Below are 24463 nucleotides of genomic sequence, written 5' to 3'. Positions count from 1 at the left end.
AAAACCTAGAGCTGGAGTGGGATTTGACCACCCTGATTCACAGCAACAAAACACAATTCATATGGACTTCAAGACAAAGTATACCCAGATACCCTTCCATAGATGTTGATAAAAGAAAACACACAACATCTTTGCAAAGATCTCTTTGGGTTATTGTCTAGCCTTGTGAAAGGAGAATTCCAAATGTGTGTAAGCACAATAATGAGCCTGGAGGACACTGTACTAAGTGAAACATGGTAGTCTGAAAAGTGCAGGTTCTGCATGACTTCATCTTATGTGATGTAGCTAAAGGACTCAGATTCAGGAGATGAAAATGCATAGTTGTAGCCATGGTCTCCAACAAGGGGAAATAGCATGTATTTAATGGGTGTGAACTTCTGTTTGGCAACATAAAGAGATTTCTGGAAACTGTAACAGGCCCCCAGAACTTAGCACAACTGACTCCATGATGGAAGCACATTTCAGGCCATAAAACTCAGCAAATAGACAATACCACATAAAAAGTGAAAACAAAGGCCTAATCCATCAAAGTCCATAGTTCTAGGAAAGTCTCTAAATGTAATGATCTTGCTTATTGGTTTCTGTAGTTCTGCTTCTGGCTAACTATTCTTGTTAACTGAAATATGTCATCCCATTTCTGGAGGCCACATTGAGATCCTGAAGACTAGAACTTCAGACACTGGGATCTCAGAGCCAGGAAGAGGGTGGTGCTCAGGAGACTCCTAGGGAGTATGCAACCTGAGATGTTCCAGGGCTCTGGGATTCACTTTGATCAATTGCTGCTTAACATTTTGGAGGAGTCTGATACCACCACCCCAAAAGGAAACAAGTTAGAAATTTGCCTAGTCTGCCACCTCCAGAGTTAAACCTGGTTGAGGCACCTTATGTTTAGACACATAGGAGAGGTTGGAGGTAAACCTCTGATCCAATGTCCTGGATCCGTGTGAGATGTTACCAGATTCCCACTTCCTGTTCAGGTGTATGAATGTGTGGTAGCTATCCCTGGTTGTCTTTACTGTGTGTGTCTCCGTGTGTCTTTCCATGTGTTTCTGTCAGTTCTGTTTCCCTGCATTGACCAATGGCTTTCTCTGCTGTGAAATTCCCAACCCCTTGATTAATAACTATGCCTCTTGTTGGGGACCCAAATCCTTTTGGCTCTGCCAGGTTGCCCAGAGAAACCCCCAAAATCCTGCCTGTCCCATTCACGGAGTGCTCACTTGTTTCACCATATGACCTGTTCTCACGGTCTGGTCTCAGTTGGTCCCCACGCTGAGGCTGGGAGAGGCCAAATCTCTCATCCAGGGCTCCCTGCCTCTAAGCAGAATGCACACAGGGAGGGGGAAACAGTTCCCTAAGACGCACAATCCCTCAGCTTCTCTATCTGCTCTTAACAGTCTCAGGAAAAGGGAAAATTCATCTTTCCTCTTTCATGATTTACATCATATTTTCAATCAATGGTCAGTATAATTGGAAAACTCAAAACCCACCATTCTCTGAAAAAAAAATAGAAAAATTGCTTCTGGGACTGGGCAGGGGGATCACTGCTGGACAATGCAGCCTGGATAGAATGGATTTTCCCTTCTACCCAACATGACCAAGGAGACTTTAAACAATGTTTGCTAGGTCCTTTTTAGAAGGATTAAAGACTTCTGCTAAAAAGATTTCCTTTCTTACCCAGTTGGCCGCAGACATTAACAAAGGCTATAAAACTTAAAAAAATAATTATATAAATAGGTCCTAGTTGCTGGAGGTAGCTAAAAAAAGATGTTCAACTATAGAGAACTGATTAAGAGACAAGACCTTTTGCATCAACTGAAATCCACTGTAACCTTTTCTAATGATGAAACCGACTCACAGAAATCCAGCAAAATTTTGATGTGTTGCCCTCTGTCAGAAGAAAATCTCCTCCCTGGAAGTCTTGCCTCTCGATCTAAAGATACAACAAAGATTCCCAGGGTTATGGGCAGAAACCAACTCTCCAGGTCTGGCTTAACACCAAGTTCCTCCATATTGCCTGCATTGGAGACACGGGCATCCTTGGCGCCCTTCGAGTCACACTGAAATATGCCTCCACTGCCTGTGAGGAAACACAGGACCTCTGATTCTCAAGAGTCTGATTCCTCCAGAGAAATAGGTGTACACTGTCTTAGACCTAAAAGACACATTGTCCAGTATCCCATTGGCAGAGGTGAGTCAACCCATCATCTTTACTTTTAAATGGAAAGATACACAGAGAGGTTACAGTGGTCACTGTACCTGGACCAGTTTGGCCCAAGGATTTAAAAATTCTCCAACCCTGTTTGATGACACATTAAGTGTTGACTCCTGCCCTTCCATCAGAGGTTTCCACGGGAAAATAGATTATAAAAGGGCCATTGAGGGACTGCTGCCAGAGTTACAGTCCTTGGGCTATAGAGTGTCAGGTAAGAAAGCCTGACTTTGCAGAGGCTACCTATCTTGGCTACTAGCTGTGGGGAGACAAAAAGAGTCTATCTAGGAGTAGGATTACTGCCATCCTTCAGATGCCAACTCCAAAGACTAAGGGACAAGTTTGAGAGTTCCTAGGTGCAGCTAGGTATTGCTACCTTTGGATACTAGAATTTGTGGAAATAGCCAGGCCTCTATATACCATCACAAGGAGTCACTGAGCCTCTAATCTGGACTGAGATTGAACAAAACAGGTGTTTGAGGCTTTAAAATCAGCCTTGACTTCAGCTCTAGCCCGAGCACTTCCAGATGTCTCAAAACCTTTTCATCTATTTGTCCATGAAACAAAAATCTTTACAAAAGGTATTTAAACCCAAACTTCGGGGCCATGGAAATGCCCTGTCCAAATGACTGAATCCTGCAGCCACAGGATGACCCATCTGTCTAAGAGCTGTGGCAGCTACTGTCAGTCTAATGGAAAAAGCAAATAAGTTAACTCTGGGTCAGAATCTTCTACTCACAGTACCCCACACCATTAAGGCCCTCCCCCAAGGAACACCAAATTGCTAGCTGTCAAATGCCTGTGTGACCTAATACTAGACCCACTCCTGGACCACCCTCAAGTACAGTTTGAGAAACTCACTATCAACAATCCTGCTACCCTTTTGCCTGATGACAACCCACAGGTGCTCATTCATGACTGTCACAAGATGAACAATTGTGGTGATGTTTTATTTGTGCTGAAATGTGGTGATATTTTATTTGTATGTTGATAAATAAAGTTTGCCTGGAGATCAGAGGTCATAGCCAGCCATAAACAAAAGTCAGGCAGTGGTAGCACATGCCCTTAATCCAATCACATGGCAGGCAGAGTCTCTGTGCCTTCAAGGACACAGCCAAGTGTGGCGACATGAACCTTTAATCCCAGTACCAACCATAGAGACCTGGAGGTCTGTATAGACAGGCAGTGATGAGGAAGTGATGTGGCTGGGTTAAGAGCCAATGAGAAGGCAGAACAGCAAGGCAATAAAGGCACAGGTTAGACAGGAAGAAGCTAGTTCTCTGGGGAAGCTATGGCGGTGTGATGAGCTAAGGTTAGTTGGTGGTTATCACTATGATCTCTACGGCTTTCACCCCTGTATTTGGCTCCATGTTTCTTATTTAATAAGACTGTTTAGAAATTCGTCTACAAACAATGAAACCAGGTACGTGGGGGCTGCAGTAATTACTTTACCTGAAAGGATTTGTGCCCAAGCCAGGTACCTCAGTCCAGAAAGCAAAACTGTTCAATCTACCCAGCCTTTCAGACAACAAAAAGGAAAGTTCACTACCATATACACAGACAGTAGCTATGCTTTTGCCTCTGAGCACATCCATGGAATTGTCTGTAGAAAAAGAGGGCTTCTCACCATTGGGAAAATGGACATTACAAAAAAATAGAGACAATCTTGGTCCTTTTAGAGGCTATTTGGCTTTCCCTACAAACTGATATCCTCCACTGCTAAGGACATAAGAAAGATAATTTCTCTGAGGCAAGAGGTAACCAGACTTCTATCCTGGCTGCCTGGCACATAGCCCTAAGACCAGTGGGGCCTATTGATATTCTGGTGACATACCCCAACTCAGTGATGCCTGAGACTCCTTGGTACAACCAAAAGAAATAGAGGATGAAATGGCCAACTAAAACCCACAGGTCAATAGAGGACACCAGAGAGGAAGATCATTCTACCACAAACAACTAACTGGACTCTGGTAATTGATCTTCACAAGGCTACTCATCTGGGGTCCACAGAACTTTCTGAGGTGCTCAGACCAGGGTGTGTTATACCTAGACTGGACAGTCTGGCTCAAGATTTCTCAGCCAGATGCCAGGTTTGTGCTCAAGTAAATCCAAACAGAGAGCCCTTACCCAGGAAGGGTCCAAATGAGAGGCCAACATCCTGAGAACTGACTTCACTGAGATCCATCCTGCCAGAGGAGGATAAAAGTACTTACTAGTTTTATAGATACCCTTTCTGGGTGGTATCAGTGTCCCCCATATAGGCTGAAACTGCTCAAATAATAGCTAAAAAGCTTCTTCAAGAACTGGTCCCCTGATTTGGTCTCCCTCTAGCAATGGTGTCCAACAGTGGCCTGGCTTTCATAGCTAAAACCTCTATAAAATCCCTAAAGCTTTTACTATTAAAAGTAATGGTAATATACTTAATAGTAACAGCTTTAGAAATAGATTGAAAATTTCATTATGCATATAGACTTCAGAGTTCTGGGCAGGTTAAAAAAATAAAACATTAAAAAATCTAATAAAACTCACATTAGAGTTCATCAAAGGGTGAATAGACCTTCTTTTGCTTTGCTTTGGGCCTACTGCACCCCACATAAGGAGAGATTTATCCCCTATGAGACTATGTTTGGAAGACCTCCCCATTGCTTCCCTGGCTAAGAGACCAGAAGTTGGTAGAACTCCCTAATCATTCCTTTCTCAAGTCACTACAGATCCTTCATTCCTCCATTCATCAGACTATTCGAGAGACCCAGCTGACCTCAGAATCCACCACCAGTTTTCCATTATTCAAGCATAGTGGTACTGTCTGGTAACCAATGGATAACCAATTAGGTGCTGAAACCAATTTTAAAAGGACCATACATAGTAATTCTCTCCACTCCCATGACCCTGGAGATAGCTGGCATTATATCATGGATCTACTGCACCCAGGTCAAGAGATTATAAGCCATGGATGATACCAAATGGACCGTCTCCAGACTATGGACACCTTAAAATTAAGGTTTCATTGGGTCCCAGGCCCTTCCACTTTCCACTTCCCTTTCCTCTACCTCCTCCTGAGTCTTATGTTTGGTATGAATACAAGGTCATGGTCCAAACCCCAGCACCCTTAGGCCTGGACCTGGGAACTGAAGAAGACAGATACAGGGAAGGTATTAGCTAATATGTCTACAGACCAGAACCCACATTAATTTTGACTTTTGCTCACTGATGCCCACTTTAAATGCCTGGTTGCACTGAGAAAAGAAAAGATGTGGGAGTTTATGTTTTGGGATAGGAATACAGAATTTATAATTCTATGCATACCCTGTAGCCAAGCCCTTAGTTGCCAGGAATAAGGAGGTTTCCATCGAAAAAATTGGAATTGTAAAACTGAAGCTTCCTTAAAAAATTCCTTAAAAACAATTCTGGCCTTTGGGAAATAGGGAAAACCTGGGGAACCAGACTTGCACCTGTCTTAGTTAGGGTTTTTATTGCTGTGAAGATACACTGTGACCATGGCAACTCTTATAAAAGAAAACATTTAATTGGGACTTGCTTTCAGTTTCAGAGGTTTAGTCCATTATTATCATGGCAGGACATGGCAGCATGCAGGCAGACATGGTGCTGGAGAAGGAGCTGAGAGTTCTACATCCAGATCTGCAGGCAGCAGGAGAGACTATGTCCCACACCAGGCGTAGCTTGAGCATATGAGACCTCAAAGCCCACCTCCACAGTGACATACTTTCTCCAACAATGCCACACCTACTCCAAAAAAGCAACATCTAATAATGCCATTTCCTATGCACCAAGCATTCAAACACATGAGTCTGTGGGGACCATACCTATTTAAACCACCATAATACCACAGGAAAGGACCCTAGGGATAGATTTAAACTACCCACCCAGGTCTCCAGACTTTTGGATCATAAAAGATATCCTACCCCTGCCAAAGCCCTGACCAACTCTACCCTCCAAAATACTTAATACATCTGGGGCCAGAATCCCACCTCCTAAAATCCAGGAAGCTGAGGGTTTCTCATCATTATTTTCCACTCTTGACAAGGTCCACCACTTAGTTAATCATTCCTAGCCATAAAGCAGCCGGGATTGCTGGTCCCCAGCCTACATACTACATAGGGATAGGAATTAATTAGACTGTCAACCCATTGACTAACAAAACTCATTGTGACTTGGGACAGCTCAAAGTTATGTTAGAGGACTTACAAGGGACTGAAACTTGTCTAATTTCCAAAACCTTTAACTAGGCACTTCCCCATATTCTGATGCCTACTCTTCTGCCTTATGGGTTAACTCATCTGGGCAACAACAATATTACTGGGCACCTGAGACTACTTGGTGGCTATGTATTAATGGTTTAACTAAATGTACTTCCTCTGATGCTTTACATAATATAGACCATAGACTACAAAAGAAAAGGGAGGTAGAGCTATTCCTGTCCTCATTCCAGTGCCCAATGCTCTTGTTTATGGCCTCCTGATTCTGCTCACATCTTCTTCCCCCAAGGAGTGGACATACTTCAGCTCACAGGAATAGTTGGCCAGAAGCAGGACTACAGAAGCTAGACAGCAAGGTTAGTACATTTAGAGACTTTCCCAGAACTATGGACTTTGATGGATTAGGTCTTTGTTTTCCTTTTGACAGGTGGTGCTGTCTACATGCTGAGTCTTATAGCCTGAATGGAGTCAGTTGTGTTAAGGTCTGGGGGACTATTATGGTCAAAGAGCCTGTTACTTTCCACACTGGTCTTAGTAAATGAGTCATATTATGGACTTATTCTGCTATAAAGAAGTATAGTTGGTTCTAAGGACCATTAATTTTATTGAATTGATATATAATTGGCCATATAGTTTAAGATGCATGGCCCCACTGTTAATCCAATTAGAATGAGAATTAAAGGCCCTGCAAGTGCTAATAGCAGAGTAGTTAGCCAGGGAAAGGAAGAGAACAGAGACTGATACTATTTATCTGATCTCTCTCTCTCTCTCTCTCTCTCTCTCTCTCTCTCTCTCTCTCTCTCTCACTCTCACACTCTATCTGTCTTTGAGGTTTTTTCCAACCATGGCAAGATTTTTTTTTTAATTACTCCTGATTACTTAGCACAGAAACAACAGATTTTTCCCAAAGCTGTACATAGCCTCCCTTATCTTATGAGAAGTCTAAGCCTCTCTGATTTTGTAGGGCCATTTTTCTAAGGGAATCTAACTGTTGTTTTAATTCAGAAATGGAAAAATTTAATACTTCTAGGTTATGATCAACCTGTATGCTTAGTTTTTTAAAGTTCTTATCTCCCATGATAAAAGCTAACGTCCCTATGATTGCTGATCCAACTATGCCTGCTCTGACCATGAAAAACTGTATGAAATTTTTCATCGTGATCCCCATAAGACATCGTCACTAACCCTGGCATGGTGAAGACACTCAAGTTGAGTGTCAATAGAAGAAAGAAAACAAGCCTGATGGTGTACAAAAGTCATCTCAGCTACTGAGGAATTCAGGCAGATCGGTCACTGGTTGTTATGAAGAAGCTCTTGAGGAAAGGAGATGTGAGTGGAATCAGGAGGCCATGAACAAGAGCATCAGGCACTGGCAGCAGCAGTTGTTGTGTGTACCTAAGAAGCAAACATTCAGCAAAAACAATGGATCTGTCCAGAGCAAAACAAGGAACCGGAAACTCGGGGATGGGAAGGGCTAGCTGGTCATTACTATTGACCCCGAGAAGTTATGGCCTAGAGTGGAGGCAGTGGGTGGGAGTATGGTATGCTATCGGTGTCTGGTTAAGGTACCCTTAGACAACCTTGTAGGCTTGAAGTTCCCCTGCTGTCTGAACAGCTCATGGGTGCCTTCTTATTCGTTATTGACTTTATCCTGAAGGTGGGCTTTGTAAGACAGCATTCCCCCATGCATATAACAGCATATTAGGACCACATTTGAGACCTTTGCAGTCTCCTGGACAAGAATAAGGATTAGAGAGGAGTTGCATAGAGAGGAGTTGCAAGGGGCAGATGCACAGTTCATTGTCAGATGTCAGAATGCAGACTTTATTTCATCCTCTGATAAGACTCTGAGGTGGAATTAAGGACTTAGAACTGCTCATCTAATTCTGGAAGAAGCCAACAAAAAACGCTAAATTTGGAGAAGAGAAAATGGACTCAGCTGATTGTCTGCCATGACACACAGATGGTGCTCACTATGGATGAAATGGATAAGGTGTGTGGTGTCACATTCTAAATGTTCTAGTTGCCCATGGCTTTCTGGATGTAACTCACACCATGGAAAAACATCTATACCTGAACAAAATCAATATGATTGAGCAATGAGAAAGCATCACCTACACTCACTCTACAAATTCTAGTCTCAGAGGCACCTGAATTGCTTGTTTTTTTTTTCCATAATCACATTAACTAGCTCATAGGTTAAACCAGTTCCTTTCCACCGTTCAGTTCAGGAATGGCTTAGCAACAGGAAGCCACAACAAAGGAAAACTGGAAGAGAGTAATGTTCATGTGGGTACTGCATAGGAGCCAGGACATTTTCATGATGGTCCTAGAGGACCATCCCTGCACCTACCATTCTCATGCTTTCTGTGATTGACAATAAGTGTGTCAAGACCAAGTCTTTATGTCTGGAAGCCTTAAGGCTGACATTCTCCAGCATTGAGCCCCTTTAATGATGGCCCGAGGGACTTCCCTGATAACAGCCGGCCTGTTGTGTAAACTTTACCTTCACTCTAAGGGTAGCAGGAGCCCTAATGGACTAGAGTTTCTCCAACCTGTGCCATGTCTGGAGGACACACAACTGGAGCCCTGGTGTTAGAGTGGAAAAATCTCACAGCTTTGATAACAATTTCACAGCTAACCCAGATGTGCACGTTTTTGACTTTTTTTTTTGTCTTCTGGCATCATCTGTAACTGGCCTAGAGATCCTTGATGAAGGCAGCTCTTGACAATTTGGATCATTTACACAAATCATCACAGGACTCTGCAGAGTTAAGAATTGAAAGACAGTTCAGCACACAGCTGACATTTCAAATAGCATGGAACGGTTCTTTGCAATCTTTCACAAGGCTCAGCACTGCTCCAATCCTGCTCCAGGGAGCCATAATTCCTTCCAGAGCAGCCAGCAAGCTTTGCAAGCTCTCTTGAAGTTCCCAGAATTAAAGACCATGAAAGCTTGGCAGGCTCCAGTTTCATTCAGGAATAATGTCCAACATGGAGTTTGTGCAGGCAGGGAAGAAGGGATACCTAGAAATTTCTAGGGCATTGAGGAAGGGCTTTGCTGAGATATTTAAGGTGTCCTCCACTCTAAACTCTCAACATCGTCTACACAGCCTTCCATTTGTTCAAAACAAACCAGGAAATATCCTAAGCACAAAATTCTATAAAATTAAAACAATAATACAGAGCAACTTTTAGAAATTTGTACAACATTCACCACTGTAATGGTTCAAAAGTAGCTCCATTTCAAAGTGAGTTTCGAACTAAGTTACTGTGTGGGGGAAAAAAAAAGAAAACTTAGGAGTCAGTATGACCTTATTCTTAGTCTATGGACTGTTGACTACAGGCTATCTGGACCATGACCCTACCGTCAGCCCTGTCAGCAGTTAAAGTCTTGACAGCAATCTAAAGAGGAAACTGATCCCAGAGCCACCTAGCTCATTTCCCAAAATTGTTCCCCTTCCTCTTACTGTGTAACTGTTATCCTAAAATACTTACCACACACCCATTCTGCTTATATAATCTTGCTTAACCACTGTTTGTTCAGAAAACAAACAAAAAAGAAAAGCAAAAACGATATCAAAAACATGATAATGCCTCACATAAGCAGAAAAGTCCCCAGAGCTGAGACACCTGCGGTTTGTGCCTTTAGACACTCTAGCCCCTGTCTTCCCCCTTTGCAGCCCAGAGCTGAGACACCTGCGGTTTGTGCCTTTAGACACTCTAGCCTGTCTTCCCCCTTTGCAGCTGCTCTCAGACGGGCAGAAGGTGGGCTGTTGTAACGTTTCTAAAAGTAAACTTGTTTTTTTTTTTTTGATGATTACTTTTTTTTTTTATGTGCATTGGTGTTTTGCTTGCATGTATGTGTGAGGGTGCCGATTCCCCTGCAATTGGAGTTACAGTTGTAAGCTGCTATGTGGGTGCTGGGAATCGAACCTGGGTCCTCTGGAAGAACAGCCAATGCTCTTAACCTGTGAGCCATCTCTCCAGCCCAAAATTGTTTTGTTGTTGTTGCTGCTGCTGTTTGCTTCCTTCCTTGCCTGAGGCCAGGCCATAAAGAAGCTGTGACAGGCAAGGTAAGGCTTAGTTATTTGTTTGGGTTTTTGTGGATTTCAGGGAAATTTTGAATAGGATGTAGGAATGTAAATTTTCTGGTTCCTGAATCCACCACAAGTGAATGGTTTATCTTTAAAATTGAAAGTTTTGTCTGGTGGTCTTTCCCAGGTGGTCTTGAACCCTGTAACACCACCTGCATGTTTTATGTTCGTTTTGAATGAATTTTATAATAAATTAAATTATTGCTCACTTAAAAAAATTATAAATAGAAATCTAATTCCCATAAGCCAGGTGGTAGTGGCACACGCCTTTAATCCCAGCACTCGGGAGGCAGAGCCAGGCGGATCTCTGTGAGTTTGAGGCCAGCCTGGTGTACAGAGCGAGTTCCAGGACAGGCACCAAAATTATACAGAGAAACCATGTCTCGAAAAACCTAAAAAAAAAAAAAAAAAAAAAAAAAAGAAAAATCTGATTCCCATTGTAGAACAAGTAGTTGTTGCCAAGTTACAGGAAATAAAACAGATGCCCACCTCCTGCTTCTACTCTGGGATCCTTCTCTTTCCTGGGCACTAGTAACCTGGTTTCCCTGCCCCTCTCTGGCTTCTCCCATTCCCTCCATATTCTGAGTATACCCTTTAAGCTCCTCACTGCTAACTCTGTGAGTCGTTGTAGAGTTTTGTGTGCAAAGGTTTAGCCTTAAAAACTTGTCATGCTCCCGGTGTCAAGTTCACACTCACGTGCACATTCCTGCTCTGTGTACATTCCTGCTCTCCAAGATGTTCCTCATGAGGAAGAGATGCTATGCCCAAGGAGACTACATCACCAATCCCCAAAGGAGGATGGTGACAGTCACCTAGGAAGCCACAGCAGAGTGGAGATAGAAGCCCATTCTGCATATAAAAGCTGTGTGGCCACCATATCCTCTTATCTTTTCTGCTGTAGAAGAGAGGCCATTTCTTGTCCAAGCTTTGGACTTCTCTTCTGGCCTCCATTTAGCAGGAAGCTGAACAAAGTGTTGTCTCATTCTGTGGGAACGAGATGAGAAATGCAACTAGTATTTGGAGAAATCTGGTCTTTATTGCTAATGTATGGGACAAGACAATGCTTTCATCACCAGCAGGATTGGCCAAGATGTTGCTGGCACAAGAGGAACCCTTGTGGTTCCTCAGGATCAGAGGTGCTGTCAGAATCTTCATCCATCTTGGGGGAAAAGTTGGTCAGGGTATCAGACGTGTCACCGCTGAGTAGTATTTCTGTCTGTCTTTTCCTGTATTTAGCCCTCTGATTTTTAAACCAAGCCTGAAATCAGATGAAGATAGAGGCTGGTTTATCATACTGAGTAGTTAATATTATGGTGGAAAAACATATGCAACTTTATATGGGACTGACATTCTTCCCTTCACAGAAGAATAGACTTTACAATTCCTCACCAACTTTTCAAGACTGCACGTATTACCCAGGGTGGAAGATGGGCTCACAGCTCAGGAAATCCTGGTTCCCATTCCACCACCACTATAAACCAGTAAACAAATTGGCCTAGCACACACAGCACCAGACTCACTCTTCTGCAGAAGCCTTTGGAAAACCAGCTGTATGCCAACTCCTGGAAACTATCAGGGCTATTCTGTAGACAGACTTTCAAAACTGTCAGTCCTTGCCTTCTTTGCAATTAAAGAAGAGTTGGGGCAATCATTCAGAGTTGACACAAGATATCAACCTGGGGAAATTAAATTTAGAGCTGCATTTGTCTGGGCCATCTTACTAAAGGTTACAAAAGAAACCCAAAAGAGCTAGCCACAAGGGCTTTTCAGCTCTTATCCCACATCCTTTTCACCTTGATTAAACAATTTTCCTCACTGTGTATAAAGGCAAGCCATCCCCTGCTCCATATTTATCCATTCACTCTTTTAGCTATGTGCATGTATTTAAGTAACAATTGAAATGCCTGCTAATGCTTCTTCTTGCCATCACGTAAGCATTTCTCATGGCAATCCTGAGTCCCAATATGACTCCAGACAGAAATACTGTGCAGAAGATCTTTTTGTCACACATAGTTCAGTATTAATTAGGGGATATGCAGGTGTGTATAACATACATACATCAGTTATACGTATATATGCTATATTTAGACACACATAAACACATTCCTTTCACACAGAGAATGGGAGACCCAGTTTCTTTGTTTTGCTCTCCTTTGGGAAAACATATTCCTTTACTTCCAGAAATGGGGAAGAAACACTAGCTGGAGTTTACTTTTTCAAACACTCTCTACTCTTGTTTGCCCGAATAAAGCAGGTATAAAGGACCCAGGAGCTCTGGGTGTAGAAGACAAGGCCATGCCTGTCCTAAAGCAGGTCTGAGATGCAGTGCCCTTCTGAGTCTCTACTGACCTTCACCTTGCGTTCATCCACATTAATGAGCTCGGCTAGTGCTTTTCTGTGGAGAGAAAGGGACAGAGGTGGGGTAAGGAAAGTGCACCTATAGGATTTCTCCACATTGTTATCTTGCTATCCCTGCTCCCGCCTCAGCAAATACTCATTACATCATTTTTTCCCAGATAGGACTCTTTAGAAGTGACTTCATCTTGTTAAAACACTAACTGTTGTTTTAAGAACTCCCTAGCGAAGCCAGGGAGATTGCTCAGTGGGTGAAGGGACACAATGACATTCCTGAAGACTTGACTTCAATCCCTGGGCCCCACAGGATGGAAGGAGAGAACAGACTGTCTCAGATTTTCCGCTGACATCCACATGTTCAGGTGTTGTGCCATGCTCACACACATACTCTTGGAAGTAAAATTCTAATAAGGAATTGGGAAATATACTGATAATTGACTATATCATTTGTATTTGTTTACAGCAGTGTTCATTTTTTTTCTGTGCAGCTTCTCATGTTTTGTGTGGATATTGGGTATGGGTCTGAATCCAGGAAGACATGCTTGCAGGTCAGTCATCTTGCTCTAAAAAATATTTCAGTCATTACATATTTCTCTCTCTCTCTCTCTCTCTCTCTCTATATATATATATATATATATATATATATATACATATATATGTATATATATTGCACAATATCACACACACACACACACACACACACACACACACACACACACACACACAGAGGAAGACATGGAAAATACAAGTGCTCCAAAGGGCAGGTCGAGTAGAGTTGGGTGTAAATTTGAGAGTCTCCTCTCTTTGACCTTGTTGAGTGGGAGATTTTCTTGTTGTTTCTGAGGTTATGCTGCCTACTAGGTCTTTCTGGATCACTACATCGTGGTGGTTTTTCCTGTGTCTGCCTCCCATCTCCCTGTAGGACTGATGGAATTTAGGTGCCCATCAGTACTTCTGGCTTTCTATATGGGTTGCGAGAACAAACAGATCTTCAGGCTTGTGTTTTAAGCACTCTTACCCCATGAGCCACTTTATTTATTTGTTTGTTTATTTATTTATTTTTGTTTTTTTGAGACAGGGTTTCTCTATGTAGTCTTGGCTGTCCTGAAACTAGTTCTGGAGCCCAGGCTGGCCTCGAACTCACAGAGATCCGCCTGCCTCTGTCTCCTGAGTGCTGAGATTAAAGGTGTGCACCACCATCGCCTGGCTCCACTTTATTTTTTTTTTTTGATACAGTATCTGCCACTGGTCCCATATTCACTGTGATCCCCAGGGATCTGGCATGTCCTCACCTCCCCAAAACTAGGATTTCCTGTGGATGGTATTATCTGTTCCACAAAGGAATAGAGTTACTGACTGTTCAAAGCAGTAACCATAGAATTAATAAACCCAGCATTTCAGTTTCTTGGTATATACCACAAAAGACTTAAAACTTGTAGTTAAAGAGGTATTTGTCCACAGAAGCAAAGAACAATTTATGTGGGCCACAGATTAAACCCATCTAGACATCCCTTCACAGGTGGTGAGAAAAGTGAGCAGAATAGATATGCAAAGATGCCTTTGTAACATTCAGCTTCCAGAACGTAAAAATTCTGCCACATGCAGGAGCACACTGATGAGCATTGAGGATATTATGCTGAGACAAACAGGGGACTGTGAAAAGGGCAAGCTCTGCATGATTCCCTTTGTGTGTGGTAGCTGAAGCAGTCAGACTTGGGATAAAAAAACAAAAGAATGCACTAGTCTAGAGGAAGGGTCGGGGACAAAGGTTTAATAAGCACACGGTTCTGTTTTAGCATCATAAAAACACTCTGAAAAGGCTTTCCCAAAAGAGTTTTGAAAACACTGCATACTCTTCACTTTAGTCTTGGTATTGACGGTGACTTTTATGTTTCTTTTAAAAAACAACTGTGAAATTAAAGAGACACCCACCACGAGCATTATGGAGGCTTGTTTCTTTTTCAAAAGTGCACAGAAAGTTTGACCTTTATCCTCAGAGGCCATTTTCCTCACCCCCACCATAAATTCGGCTGAAGATTTTGTGGTTTCAGGGCCAAGGGGGAAGGAGGCCAACTCAGGTAACAAACTAATCTCAGCTGTGGGGAGGATGAGACAGGATTTCAAGTTCATAATAAACAGAGGGCAAAGTTTTTGTTTTTGTTTGTTTGTTTTTTCGAGACAGGGTTTATCTGTGTACTTTTGGTGCCTGTCCTGGATCTTGCTCTGTAGACCAGGCTGGCCTGGAACTCATAGAGATCTGCCTGGCTCTGCCTCCCTAGTGCTGGCATTAAAGGCGTGAGCCACCGTCTCCTGGCTTTATACTCTGTCTTAAGTTGCAAAGTAAAATAGAATCGGGATGTAACTTGGGGGAAGAGAATTGGCCTAGCATTTCTAGGGCTTCTGAGTTCAATACTCAGGATACAGTATTTTTTTTTCAAATGAAGAAGCAGAGGTCAGGAGAGAGTAAAAGAGCCCAAAGTCCTGGAAAACAGAGTGGATTCTTTAAAAAGCATGTACATACCTTCGGAGTGCATCAGGATACTGGGTTTCTCGGAAAACCCTGTCCAGTTCACAAACTTGCCCGTAGGTGAACTTGTGGTGCTTTGTATGCTTCTTGCTGGAGCGATGAGAAACTCCTCCAGCTGCTTTTCCAGGCCCCTCCATACTTCTCCATCCAGGCTCATTGAGGCTACCTTGCATTTTGTTCGTTTCACGGTTATAGTAGTGGTCATATTCAGGGTTCGTGTGGTCTTTACCACCCAGCTCATGCAAGACTCCTCCACCTCTTCCGAAGCATCTACGGGATGATGCTGAAGTTGTCCTCTGCTGAGATTCGGTCTTTATTTCTTCCTCATAGAAGCCTACCCCATAATAGTCGAGGTCGAAGTAGAAGTACTTGCTCTCCATTGTTAGAGCTTCCAGATAGCGCCCACCGTGGAGCACCTCCCAGTTCCCGGGCGAAAATTGTTACAGCAGGCTGCGCATGTTCCACAGCACACATATACGTGCTTCTGGGTGTGGCTAGTTTGGGCGCGCAAGTGGGGGGTATGTTTGGGCGTAAAGAGGTGGGTCCACCCCACGGGAGGATACAGTAGCCATTAGGAGGTGTGGCAAAAGGGCTGCTTGAAGTAAAATGCTACCTTTATGATATCTTCAAGAAATAGGCCCCGAGTTGGACCTGGATTCAGGCATTTGCCTAGGTCTCAGAGAGGCCCCTGGCAAGGACTAACAATGGGTTTTAAGGCTATTTGGAGGCAGAGAATAGGGTAGGAACAAAAATTCAAAAGAACACTGTGTCTAACTTGGGGGACATCTCATGGCCCCACCTTCCAATGTCACAGCCCAATGTTTTCCCCGCTGGGAATTAGGATGATATTACAAATTAAGGGCCTCTTCTCCGTATCTCTTTGCAGACACTGAATGTAGAGTTGGCTTGGTCCGTCTAGACACAGGAGCAGCGATTAAAGTGTTTTACTTGGTGAGACCCAGTACCAAACTCTCATGATCACTGTTTGAAAATCTAAATATGCCAGATTTTTAAAAATAGAATATTTGTCAGAATTTACATGTAATATCCTGCCTAGGGATGATCTTAGACGAAAATGCTGACATATCATGGAGGTCTTGCCCTCTTTATGTTGCAGGGAATATTAAAACTTCAAATTGAGAGAGCATTTGAACAACTCTCTTAGAACACTTTACACAGAGGCTAAAGAAATACATATACTAGGCAGTTTTCTTTTTTCTTTTCTTCTTTTTAAAATTTTTATTATTATACTTTACATCCAGACCAGTTTCCCCTCCCTCCTCTCCTCCAAGTCCACCCCCCCCCCGTGCCTCTCCCTGCCCCCCTCCTCCTTTGTTTCTTTCCAGAAGAGGGTAGGCCTCCCAAGTATATCAACCAAACATGGCATATCAATTTGCACTAAGACTAGGCACCGCCCCTAGTATAAAGTCTAGATAAGGCAACCCAATAGGAGGAAAAGAATCCAAAAGCTGGCCAGAGTCATACAGCCCATGCTCCCACTGTTAGAAGTCCCACAAGAGGACCAAGCTCTATCACCGTGACATATGTGCAGAGGACTGACGCACACAGGCTCCTGGTTGTCGGCTCAGTCTCCGTGAGCCCCTATGAGCCCAGGTTAGTGGATTCTGCGGGTTTTCTTTTGATGTCCTTGACCCTCCTCCTTCCTCTCTTCAGTAGGATTCCCAGAGCTTGGCCTAATGTTTGGCTCTGTGTCACTGCATCTGTTTCCTTCAATTGCTGGATGAAGCCTCTCTGATGATGATTGGGCTAGATACTGATCTGTGAGTATAGCAGAATACCGTTAGGAATCATTTCATTGACTTTTTTTTTTTTACTTGTCATGTTTGGTTCTATCCTAGGTCTCTGGGCTATCTAGCCTCTGGGTCCTGGTGCTCCAGGCAGTGTCAGGGATGGGCTTCCTCTTGTGGCATGGGTCTCAGGCTGGACCAGTTGGCCACTCCCACAAGTTCTGTGCCACTTTTACTCCAGCACATCTTGTAGATAGGACAAATTGCAGGTTTGAAGATTATGGGGCTGGGTTGGTGTCCTAAATCCCTCCGCTGGAAGACTTGATTGGTCACAGGACATGGCCGGTTCAGGCTCCAAATCCTCTATCACTAGGAGTCTTTGCTAGGGTCACCCTCATTTATTCCATTGAATTTCTCCTGCACTAGGTTTCCATCTTGTCCCCCAAATGCACCTCAAATCCAGTTGTCTCTCCCAGCACCTTCTCCCTCCTTCTCCCTTCCATTCCATCTCTCCTGTTCCCATCATCCCCCACCCTACCCATCCACTCGAGATATCTATTCTATTTCCCCTTCCCAGGGAGATTTATGTGCCCCCTCCCTCCAGCCCTCCTTGTTACTTATCCTTTCTGAGTCTGTGGGTTGTAGCATGGTTATCCTTTACTATACAGCTAATGTCTACTTATAAGTGACTACCTACCATATTTTTCTTTTTGTGCCTGTGTTACTTCACTCAGGATGATTTTTTTTCTAGTTCCATCCATTTGCCTGCAAATTTCATGATGTTATTTTTTTAACAGCTGAGTAATACTACATTATGTTAATGTACCACATTTTCTTTATCAATTTTTTGGTTGAGGGACATCTAGGTTGTTTGCAGTGTCTGGATATTATGAATAAATCTGCTATGAACATAGTTGAGTACCCTTGTGGTAGGATGGAGTGTCCTTTGGGTATATGCTCAGGATTGGTATAGTTGGGTCTTGTGGTAGGTTGATTCCTAATTTTCTGAGAAACCTCCATATTGATTTCCATAGTGACTGTACAAGTTTGCACTGCCACCAACAATGGATGAGTGTTCCCCTTGCTCCACATCCTTACCATCATGAGTTGTTACTTGTGGTTTTAATCTTAGCCATTCTGACAGGTGTAATATCGTACCTTGGAGTCATTTTAATTTGCGTTTCCCTGATGGCTAAGGACACTGAAAATTTCTTTAAGTGCTTCTCGGCCATTTGAGTTTCCTATGTTGAGAGTCTCTGTTTAGATCTGTACTACATTTTTAATTGGATTATTTGGTTTGTTGATGTTTAGTTTTTTGAGTTCTTTATATATTTTTGGATATTAACCATCTGTCAGATGTGGGGTTAGAGAAAACCTTTTCCCATTCTGTAGGTTGCTGTTTTGTCCTGTTGACAGTGTCTTTTGGCTTACAGAAGATTTTCAGTTTCATGAAGTCTCATCTCATTTACTAATTGTTGATCTTAGTACCTGTGATATTGGTGTTCTGTTCAGGGAGTTGTCTCCTGTGCCAATGTGTTCAAGGCTTTCCCTCGTTTTCTCTTTTATTAAGTTCAGTGTATCTGATTTTATATTGAGGTCTTTGATCCACATGGACTTGAGTTTTGTGCAGGATGATAGATATGGATCCATTTGCATTTTTCTACATGCCAACATCCAATTAGACCTACACCATTTGTTGAGAATGCTTTCTTTTTTCCATTGTATAATTTTTGGCTTCTTTGTCAAAAATCAGTTGTGCATATGTGTGTGGATTTATGTCTGGATCTTTGATTCTATTCCATTGAAAAACTTGTCTGTTTTCATGCCAAGACCATGATGCTTTTATTGCTGTAGCTCTGGAGTACAGCTCAAAATCAGGGATGGTAATGCTCCAGCAGTTCTTTTATTGTACAGGATTCTTTTAGCTATCCTGGGTTTTCTGTTTTTTCCATAAGAAGTTGAGTATTGTTCTTTCAAGGTCTGTAAAGAATTGTGTTGGAATTTTGATGGGATTGCCTTGAATCTATAGATTGCTTTTGGTAAGATGACCATTTTTATTATGTTAATCCCACTGATCCAAGAGCATGGGAGATCTTTCTCTATTCTGATATCTTTCCCAAATTCCTTCTTAAAAGACTTGAATTTCTTGTCATGCAGGTCCTTCACTTGCTTGATTAGAGTTACACCAAGATATTTTATGTTATTTGTGGCTATTGTGAAGAATGTTGTTTGTAGCTGGAGAGTTTCTCTCTGGGTACCACCAAGCCCACGCAGTCCCACAGCCCATTTATAAAATAAACACACAGATGTTTATATTATTTAAACTGTTTGGCCTAATGGCTCAGACTTCTTGTTATCTAGTTTTTATATCTTAAATTAACCCATTTCTATAAATCTGTACCTTGCCACGTGACTCGTGGCTTACCGGTATCTTATATCATGCTTCTCATGGCGGTGGCTGGCAGCGTCTCCTGACTCAGCCTTCCTGTTCCCAGAATTCTCTTTTCTGCTTGCCCTGCCTATACTTCCTGCCTGGCTACTGGCCGATCAGCATTTTATGTATACAGAATGATACCCACAGCAGTTGTTTTTCTGATTTCTTTCTCAGCCTGTTAGTTTGTATATAGGAGGGCTAATGATTTATTTTTAGTTACTCTTATATCCAGTCACTTCACTGAAGGTGTTTATCAGCTGTAGGAGTTCTTCGGCTTCTGGTCTAGTAGGGGTCCTCTGGGGCTCTGGGTGCTGGCCTGGCCTCTGGTGGAGCAGGGGGCTTCTTCTGGAGGTGTGAGCAGACTAGGATGGTGAGGAGAGGAGGGGCTGTTGGGGCTAGGTTACAAGGGTTCTGGGGGAATGTTGGTGGTCCTTGAACAGCAGTCTTACCTGGCGATCTGGGTGCTGCCATGTCCTCTGGTGGAGCAGGGTCTTCTTCCAGAGTTGTGGGTAGGGAAGGGTGACTAGAAGAGCAGGGTCTGGGAATATGGGTGCTGCCTGTGGACAGGATAGGGTGATGAGGAGAGCAGGGCTGGGGATCTGGGTGCTGGCATGGCATCTGATGGAGCAGAGGGCTTCAATCAGAGGTATGGCCTCTGGTGGGCAGGATAGGGATCTTATGTCCAATTAGAAACTTGTTGTGTACTCCCAAGATATAATTGCACTGTTGGGCTTGTCTTTATATATTGGTCATTGTTGTGGTTTGTAGGCTTTATGATATGATAAAATATGATATGATAAAATAGACTGGCAAAAATCTAGTTAGGGTTGAAAAGGTTTATTGGGCTTATAATTCTAGGTTACAGCCTGTAATTGCAGAGAAGTCAAGGCAGGGACTCTCAGTAGCATGTCACATCCACAGTAAAGGAGTGAGAGAATAAACACATGCACACTTCTGGTACTCAGCTAGCTTTCTCTATTCTCAAACAGTCTAGGGCTCAAAACAAGGGAATGATGCCACCCTCATTCAGACTATGTTATCAGTAATATATAACCAATTATGTTATCAGTTCACATAAGACAGCCCCCCACAGACATGCCCAAGGCCAACCTGATCAAGACAATCCCTCATTGTGGTGCTCTTCCCAGATGAATCTAGGTTGTGTCAAGTTGACATTTAAAACTAACCACCACAATGATCTAAAACAGTAAATTCTCATTTTATTTTCACCGAATTATTCAATTTGAAAACATTTTAGAGATATTTATTCTTCTGTTGTTGCTCAGTTAAAACTGTTGTGCACTATCACTATCATTTTGAAAAGATGTTTCATTTTAAACAAAAATGTCTTAAAGGAGTGGACCAGCAGGATAGATTAATAGGCAAGGATGCTTGCTTCCAAGCATGGTGGTCTGAGTTCAAACGGTTCTAAATACTCATCCTCAGACCCACAGAGAAGTATAGCTCTCATTCCTCACAGCAGAAGCTTCTTTTTCTCTGTGACACACAGAGGCTACTATGCAAATCCACAACTGGTCAAAATGCAGAGAAGAAATGAGCATGGAACCTAGCCCCATCTGGTACATGTATAATGCAACACCTACATGTAAGGCTCAGAAAATATGGAGGAAGAGAGAATAGCAATATTGTAAAAGCAAGAAGACCAAGACATTGTGAGACAGTATCTTCTTTTTTTCCCTTTTCTTAATTTTTTTCATTTATTTTACATCCCAACTGTAGTTTCCCCTCCCTCCTCTCCTCCTATTCCCTCCCCTATCTCCCCTCTGCCCCCATACACTACACTCCTATGTTTTTGTTCTGAAAGGGGCAGGCCTCCCATGGGTGTCAACAAAGCATGGCATATCAAGTTGAGGCAGAGCTAAGCTCCTCCCCTTGGATTAAGACTTGGCGAAGCAACCAGTATGAGGAATAAGTTCCCAAAAGCCAACCAAAGCCTTAGGGAAAGGCCCTGGTCCCACTTCTAGGAGTCCCAAAGATAGACCAAGCTACACAACTGTCATCATACATATGTAGAAGTCCTAGGTCGGTTCCATTCAGGCTCTCTAGCTGTCCCTCCAGTGTGTGAGCTCCTATGAGCCCAGGTCAGCTGTCTCTGTGGGTTCCCTTCTGATGACCTTCACCCCCCTGGTTCATACAATCCTTCTTACTGCTCTTAAACAGGATTCCCAGAGGTCTGCTTGGTGCTTGGCTATGGATCTTTGCATCTGCTTCCATCAGTTACTGGATGAAAGCTCTATGATGACAGTTAGGGTATTCACTGATCTGATTACAGGGGTAAGCCAGTTTAGGCACCCTCTCTCCTATAGCTAGTATTCTAAGGTGGAGTCATCTCTGTGGATCCCTGGGAGTTTCCCTGGCACCGGGTACTTTTAGGCATGACAGGGACACTGCACTCACAAAATCTCAATACTATGGTTACCTAAAAAAGACCTGTATAATGACGATACCAGTTGACATGGCTGAAGGAACCCTCATAAGGCCTTGCCCCTACATGAGGAGCTACAGGTAATCATGAGAAAGGGAGAATCTGTCCCCCCCAGGAACAAACATTCTGATAGGTTACCCAATCCCAATTGGCCAACTCTAAGCAATGTACATAAGAGTGAAACTTAATGGACTCACTAGGTCCTATTTATGTAACAATCATTAAAGATGAAGAGGGATTGGAGGAGTAGACCCAGGAGGAGTGGGAGGAGGATAGGAAGGGGTAGAAATGATGTACATGCAGTACTCATGTACAAAATTCTCAATAAAGAAAATTTTAAAAGTCAAACACAGTACTTCAGATGCCAGCTCACCCCTACTGGGAGATGTGAGGCAGAGGCAGGAGAATCTGTGGAAACTCATGGGCCAGCTAGCCTTGCTTATATAGCAGTGAGCCCAACAGAACCTGTCTCAAACAAGCTGGAAGGCACCCAAGGTTGTCTGCAGACCTCCACATGGGTGCTGAGATAGGTGTGCACCCACTGAATACTCATACACTCACAAGTGACATAAAAACAAATTTTCTCATTTCAGGGAGGAGGTGAATACCATGCTGAGAGAAATAGAGTTCTCTAATACCCACACAGTGAACTTTTTTATAACACACTGGGGTCTGTGACATTCAAAAGCTTACTTTGAGTTAATACAGTGAAGGAGGACAGTTAACAGTTTGAAGATGAACATGATGAACTGACAGTGAATATTTTTGGCTAAGCAAGAGAGACCTGTATGCATAGCAAAATGGACACAAAAGCAGCTAGGGGCAGGAAAGCAGCATGTAAATGCAGGACTGCCATAGGGACACAAGGTCAAAACATGGAACAGGCAGAGGCTCATGAGGGCAAGCTTGCCACAAACCTCCAATTTGGAAATCATCTGTGAACATTTCATTTATTGGTCAGAGGCCCCATGGACACCACAGAGACTCATAACATCCTCCTAAAATCCTGACCCCAAGAAGTCCCATCAGACTCCTTCTAAAGGACCCGTCAGGAAGAATTACAGTAGGCACTCCTCTCCTGAGGGTGGACATACCAGCCATCCTTTATTTTCCCGAAGTTGTGTAAGTCATGTTTTTCAAATTCTGTTGGGCTCTGTTGGGCTCACTGCTGTATGAGCAAGGCTAGCTGGCCCATGAGTTTCCACAGATTCTCCTGCCTCTGCCTCATACGTGAACTTCTAAAACTTGCTTCCTTGATCGCTTTCAGCTCTGTGCAGGCTGCTGATGCAGGAAGCTCCAGCCTTCATGGTGATGCTCAGCAGGGAAGGGTCCTTTTGCAGCGCATGAGCCTCTGCAGAGAAGGACACAGTCACTTTCCCCCTTTCACTGTCAGGACATCCTTGGATTCTAATCACATCCAAGGAAGAAAGGAGGAAAGAAATAAAAACAAGAATAAGAGAAAAAGAAACTATGAAGGGCAGAGTGCTATGAGGCAAGGAGAGGATGAGCAGTGTGTGTGTGTATGTGTGTGTGTGTGTGTGTGTGTGTGTGTGTGTGTGTGTGTGTGTGTGATGGCAAGTGGTAGCATTTGGGTCCCAGGCCTGAGTTCTCTGTGTTCTTGGATGGTGGCTTGATGTGTCTGACCTTCAACTTCCTTGTCTGTGAAATGGGGATAACACTAGTGGCCCATTATAAGATTTACATTAGAGATCAAAGAGGTAGTACAGCGAGTGTGTCACCACCCTCATATTTCAGCTCTATTAAAACTAAATGTCACCAAATGCTTTTCATCTCAATATTCACATCAGTGTTGGTTATTTGCAGTGCTCTTACCCTGCGAGGAAATGTCATGAAACACGACAGAATCCACTAACAAGAGTTTTATTAAGATAAGGGAGAGAGACAGATGTGCACAGGCCTGTGGAAAGGACACGTGAGTAAAGATGGATCCGGAAATCATGGTGCCGGCTCATAAAGGCTGGGCCGCGCCTGCGCACACAGGCCCATGTGGCTATTCCACGCATGCGCGTAGATCACATGGTTGTGCTTTGCGCTTTACACAACCACGCAAAGCCAGGGGGGCCTGGTCATGCGAGATGTTTTGACCCGGAAGTGGCTAGGTCTGCGGAATGTTGTCAGAAGTGCTAGATACTCCATTTTATAATCTCAACCCAAATCAAAATGTATGAAACTTATTGTTCATTCTATATTCACAGCCAGTTGAACCTGGTGTTCTTGAGAATTGTGTTGCCATCCTGTAGCGTGAATTCTAATTGGTCTTAATAAAAACCCAGAGTCAGATATCAGAGAAGCAGAGCAGCCAGCCACTGGAAAAACTTCTTACCTCTAGTAATCCTCAGCCTGAAAGGATGCTGAGCTCCTGTCTCCTCTTGCCTTATATTCCTCTCTTCCTCCAGTCATATCACTTCC

General features: G+C 43.2%; 2 protein-coding genes across 3 annotated transcripts in view; both read right to left on the bottom strand.

Annotated features, from left to right (window-relative positions):
* LOC128110542 (rhox homeobox family member 1-like) overlaps positions 1-24463 on the bottom strand; it is a 126381-nt gene that overhangs the window by 18765 nt on the left and 83153 nt on the right. The window lies entirely within an intron of this gene.
* On the bottom strand, positions 11581-15785 carry LOC128110564 (rhox homeobox family member 1-like). The gene is made up of 3 exons (XM_052738236.1): positions 15400-15785; positions 12873-12918; positions 11581-11781 (listed from the first exon to the last, which is right to left on the bottom strand). The coding sequence occupies exons 1-3, from the start codon at positions 15783-15785 to the stop codon at positions 11593-11595; spliced, it is 621 nt and encodes a 206-aa protein (XP_052594196.1). The 3' UTR covers positions 11581-11592.

The sequence above is a fragment of the Peromyscus californicus genome, unplaced genomic scaffold (genome assembly GCF_007827085.1).
Source record: "Peromyscus californicus insignis strain IS unplaced genomic scaffold, ASM782708v3 Scaffold_10__1_contigs__length_136768540, whole genome shotgun sequence".
Lineage (NCBI taxonomy): Eukaryota > Metazoa > Chordata > Mammalia > Rodentia > Cricetidae > Peromyscus > Peromyscus californicus.
Note: the sequence above shows the minus strand (reverse complement) of the source record. Positions and strands in the feature narration are given on the sequence as shown.

What these genes read in the sequence shown, in the direction of transcription:
- LOC128110564 (XM_052738236.1), bottom strand. Translation starts at nt 15,785, where the DNA reads ATGGAGAGCAAGTACTTCTACTTCGACCTCGACTATTATGGGGTAGGC. An exon ending in TATCCTGATGCACTCCGAAG is followed by an intron (nt 12,919 to 15,399) that starts GTATGTACATGC and finishes TTCTCTCCACAG; the next exon opens with AAAAGCACTAGCCGAGCTCA. An exon ending in TGGATGAACGCAAGGTGAAG is followed by an intron (nt 11,782 to 12,872) that starts GTCAGTAGAGAC and finishes ATCTGATTTCAG; the next exon opens with GCTTGGTTTAAAAATCAGAG.